The sequence below is a fragment of the Neophocaena asiaeorientalis genome, unplaced genomic scaffold, assembly GCF_003031525.2.
Source record: "Neophocaena asiaeorientalis asiaeorientalis breed wild unplaced genomic scaffold, Neophocaena_asiaeorientalis_V1.1 scaffold489, whole genome shotgun sequence".
Classification (NCBI taxonomy): domain Eukaryota; kingdom Metazoa; phylum Chordata; class Mammalia; order Artiodactyla; family Phocoenidae; genus Neophocaena; species Neophocaena asiaeorientalis.
The window spans coordinates 3,192,210-3,196,887 of record NW_020174791.1 but is presented as its reverse complement, the minus strand read 5'-3'; the positions used below and the strand labels follow the sequence as shown (position 1 = coordinate 3,196,887).

Here is a 4,678-nt window from a genome sequence, read left to right as displayed (position 1 = left end):
CCACGGCCGCAAGGGGCCGGGGTGGGGTGGGCACCAGCAAGGTGGGGGAGGGGGTATGGCAGGGTCAGGGGAGAAACAAGGGGCTGAGCAGGGCCGTCCAGGATCCAGCGGATTTCCAGGAAATAATGGCAGAGAGGTATTTTCTAGATTTTAAAATCAGGCCAAGAGAAAGTTCTTGAAAAGCTCTACCGGAAACAACATTTTTTCAGTGGCACAAATAAAGGTGCCTCCCTGAACGGCTTAGTGACTTGAAGAGGGACCCTCTGGGGGCCTGGCTCCCGGTGCCCCTGCTGGCCCAGGGGCTGGCACCCTCCTGCCTCGCTCTCCTGGGTGGGAGCCGGGCTGCTGACCGGTGGTGCCCAGGGAGTGGCCGGGCCCGAGCAGAGCAGCGGCAGGCCTCCTCAGAACCAGCGGAACCAAAGTGGCTTTGCCCTCAGAGCAATGGGAACCAACTTGTACACAGACCAAGGGTGGGCGATGTCCTCCAGGTGGCCGCGGGCCTCGGCTGACCAGTGCAGAGACAGGGCCAGAGCCTGTGTCCTGCTGCGTGCAGTGGACACTCGCTGGCTTCTCGGCTCCCAGAGCTGTGCCTGCCCTCTTAGAGCCAGGACGACCAGTGCTCTGGAGAGCGCGTGTTCCGTGACAAGAGACCGTCAAAGGAAGTGTGAGCTCATGCCTTTTTCTAGCGACACATTTCCCCAGTAGTAAGCTGGAGCATTAGGACTCGGCCCCACCCCTCGAGCCCCCTGCCTCATCCCTCCGCGTGTGGCCACCACCGGCGCTGTGGTTGTTTGAGAGGAACCCACCCCTCGAGCCCCCTGCCTGCATCCCTCCGCGTGTGGCCACCACCGGCCCTGTGGTTGTTTGGGAGGGAGGTGGCTGGGGGGAACTGCAGAGCAGCCCCCGCGAGGGGGGCCGCCACGGTCGCCAGGACAGGGTGGAGACATGGGAGACGGATGAAAAGATGTGGCCGCGTGTCCGAGGGGCTACCTGGTACGGCTTGCAGTCCTCCTTCCAGAGCCCAGGGATCTCCGGCCGAGCCAGCGTCCCCGCCTCCTGGCCAAGGCTCCCCCTGTCCGCCTGGACGGACTCGCTGGACACGGCTCTCACCAGCAGAGAGGCTTGGGGTAACGCAGACCTGCCCTCCTGGAGTTGGGGAGAGGAATGCAACAGCTTGTTCTAGAAAACAGAGATTGTACTCTGAAAGTGTACAGGAGGAAGAAAGTGCGGGAGGGAGGAAGAAAGTGCGAACCCTCAGGACTCCAGGGCCTTGGCAGACCACCCAGCCCCGGTCTGCACTCAGAGACCAGAGCACACACGGGTTTGCAACCTCTGTTTACACCATGAGTGTCTTTATACATCGTGAAAGCCTGGTCTCCAACGCCCACAAGAGCCACAAAACACTCTGACTTATGGACACTCCGGAAACCCCTTCACAGACCCTCAGCTGCTCTAGGGCCAGACGGGGCCTCTCTCCGGGGACATCAGGCTGGCACAGGGACAAGAGTGGAGGGCGATGTTGCTGCAGGCGTGAGAAAGGCCCCACGTGGAGAAGGGCAGGAGCACGGCTGGGGGCGAGAGGGCAGAGAGGCACATCTTTGGGGGGCGCCCACGAAAAGCAGCCTGGGGGTCGCGGCTGGCAGCGCACTGCTGGAGCCAGTGACCTGGGCCTTCAGGCTGGGGGCACACAGGGCAGAAGCAGAAGGGCTGCCGGGCTCAGGATGGGGTCCCGACGTCCCTACCCCACACCCTCAGGGACAGGTAAGCAGGTCACCTATGGGGCGACCGGCACAGGGCCGGCCCTCTATGTGAGGACTGAGTGCGGGAATGGAGGGAAGCTGCCCGGCTCCGGGGCGAGCACGCATGGGGGGTGGACAGGAGCACACGTCTCCCCTGGGCCGTGATGGGCCTTTGGTCACCAGCCTGGCTCTGGCATCTGGGGACAGGTAAGGTGGCCCAAGACAATCCTGTTCGGGGACATGTGGCGGTGGGGGTCTGCTTCCCCAGGCGGGCCAGGCGCCGGAGACCGGGGGGGAGCCGCGAGGGACATGGAACACGTGCACCAGGGCTGGGGCCGCCTGGGGACCAGAGGCTGTGCCTGCATCCGGCGAAGGGGCGGAGGGGCAGGAGCGCTCTCCGTGGTCCTGATCTGAGCTGGCCGGTGCGGTCCAGTGTAGCAGGGGCGTCCGCTCACCGGGGGGCAGCAGGGCGGGTCCGCCGGGCCCTTCCCGTCATGGAAAGCGGCCACGTAGCTCCAGGTCTGGTCCCTCAGGATCGGCCGGCCCGCGGGTCTGGCGGGCGAGGGCCGCTGCTTCCTCCTGGCCTCCTCGGCCTCCTCCTTCAAGATCCGACTCACAATCTCGTGCTTCCTGAGCTTCTGCTCCTCCTCGAAGGCGCTGCGGGGAAAACGCCAGCTGCGCCCGGCCCCCGAGAGGCTCGGCCCGCAGGAGCCGACGGAGGGAGCCCAGAAGGGCGGCCGGGCCAGAGACCTGGGACGCGAACCTCCGGCCCAGCGCCGTCCCCGCCACAAGCCTCGACCCCGTGAGCTGTTGCATCCCCCACTCCGGGTGCCCAGGCGCCACTGGGCGCCCTGAGGCTCAGACCAGGGCAGCCTCAGGGCTGGAGGCCGGTCACTCAGTCATTCCCGCTGCTCCTTGCTGGCGCCTCCCACCTGCCAGGACTAAGGGCTCCGAGGCAGGAGGAGCTGCCCCTGGGACCCCTGCGGGCAGGCGATGACCCAACGCCAGGGCTGGCACTCAGGGCACCACGACTCCCCAGTGACAGGACCGGGTGGCCACACCTGGGCAGGTGCTGACAGTGACCACGATGGGCGGGGCTGCTTGTGGGGGAAGGGACAGGCCCTCCAGGATGAAGAGGAAGTGACAGAACCTTGTGTGCAAGGCTGGGCTGAGGCAGGAGAGTTGGCCACCTCACCCTTGCATCTTGGGAAGCCCCCGGGCGGACCCCTGTGTCTCAGGTCGGGTGCAGCCTCGGGAGCTGAGAACGGGGGACTTGCAGGCCGAGGGGTTCTTAGGGGATGACGGGGTGCAGAGTGGACTGAGGCAGCACTGAGCCCCGGTTTGGGGGAGCCCCGAAAGTGAGCCCCGGCTGCCCGCAGCCTCTGGGAGGGAGGAGGCCACGGGCGGGGGATGCCCGGGTCAGCAGGGGCAGTGGGGGCTGTGCCTGAGGCCCAGGAGACGTCCCGCCTGCTGGGGGCTGGAGAGCAGGATGTGGGGGGTGGGGGGTGGGAGGGGGAGGCCCAGGGAGAGAGGCAGCCTCGCCGCAGGTAGTGACAGACACACCCACCCACCGCTCTGGGATGCCACCCCACCAGGCCCTCACCGGTTCTGGGTCTCCAGCTCCTGGCGCCGGCGTTGATGGCAAAAGTGCTTGAAAGCGTCCCCACCTTGGGCCAGAATCAGCTCCTTCTCGGCCTGGGCCCTCTGTTCCGCCAGCTCTGCCTTGGCCTGGCCCCATGCTTGAAATTTCCGGAGTGTCTCCTTGGGAATAGAGCATGGACGTGCCAGCATCCGCAGGTGTGCGCGTGCGCAAGGGAGCTTTCTGCGGGCTGGGTGCCCTCAACTCATACCGGAGACGCCGGAGGTCAACGTCTGTGGAAATCACCACTGCTCCCACCTGCACCCGCCTCCTGCAGCTGCCCCCTCCCCAAAATCCTCAGGGGCTTCCCGAGGCCAGAGCCCCGCTGTCTCCACTGGACCGGAGGCTCACTGCGCATCCCTCCCCGCTTCCCTGGTCTAACTGCCCCCCGGGCCCCAGGGGGTATCACTTCCCCTGGGAAGGCCCAGGGCTCCAGCACGCGCCTCGCCGAGCCCGGGTCCCCCTGGGGCGCGGGAGCCTGTCCAAGGGCAGGTGAGCGCATCCTGAGGGCGTCGGGAGGTGGGGCCAGTCCTACCCGGTTGGCGGAGATGCTGCTCTTCAGGGCCAGCACGGCGTCCATGCGCCTGCGCGCGTGCTCGCGGCTCTCCAGCTCCTCTCTCCGCTCCTGCTGGCGGATCCTGGTGGGGAGGACCTGCTCATGGCGCAGTGGCCACCAGGGGGAGGAGCCCCAAGGAAGCAGCCAAGCACCAGGATGTTAAAGGCAAGTGGGAAAGAGCTGGGCTGCGCGTGGACCACGACGAAACGTGAAAGCCGTTTCTCTAGACTGGAGTCCTCGTCTGAAACTAACGGCCGTCAGCTCAAAGCTGGAAACACACATTTATTCTTTATGGGTGATGAGGTGACGGCTCAGTGATAAAATTGGAGAATTTCAAAACGAAGGCAATTGATCCACTTTCTCAGGCTTCCCTGTGTGGGCGGGGGTGGGGTGAGGGGAGGGACAGGAGGAGAGGCGGGGAGAGAAGAGAGCCGCTGTACCTCCCCAGGGAGGCCTTCAGGAACTTCACGGCCTTCCGATGGTTCTTCTGGGCGTCTTCCACCAGCTTCTGGTGCCTGAGCCCGTGCTCCTTCTGTAGGTACACGGACCTCCTGCAGGGACACGGGGCAGCGGGAACAGGGACACGTCCTGTGCAGGCTTGGCTGCAGAGGGCCCGGGACCAGGGCCAAGTGCATGAGGCGGGAGGGCCCTGCGCTGTGCCTGGTAGGGGGCGGGCCCGTGGGGACCCTGTGGGTGTCCACAGGCTCGGATCCCATGGAAGCAGCAGGAAGATCTGGCAACGGA

The 4,678-nt window shown here is 65.7% G+C and overlaps 1 protein-coding gene across 1 annotated transcript in view; it reads right to left on the bottom strand.

Moving 5' to 3' along the window:
• CFAP74 (cilia and flagella associated protein 74) overlaps window positions 1–4,678 on the bottom strand; it is a 53,637-nt gene that overhangs the window by 43,264 nt on the left and 5,695 nt on the right. Inside the window, exons 7-11 of the mRNA XM_024760322.1 lie at window positions 4,375–4,485; window positions 3,914–4,016; window positions 3,343–3,500; window positions 2,195–2,396; window positions 991–1,179 (exon numbers count right to left, since the gene is read on the bottom strand). Coding sequence (XP_024616090.1) covers window positions 991–1,179; window positions 2,195–2,396; window positions 3,343–3,500; window positions 3,914–4,016; window positions 4,375–4,485 — 763 coding nt within the window. The remainder of the gene's footprint in view (window positions 1–990; window positions 1,180–2,194; window positions 2,397–3,342; window positions 3,501–3,913; window positions 4,017–4,374; window positions 4,486–4,678) is intronic.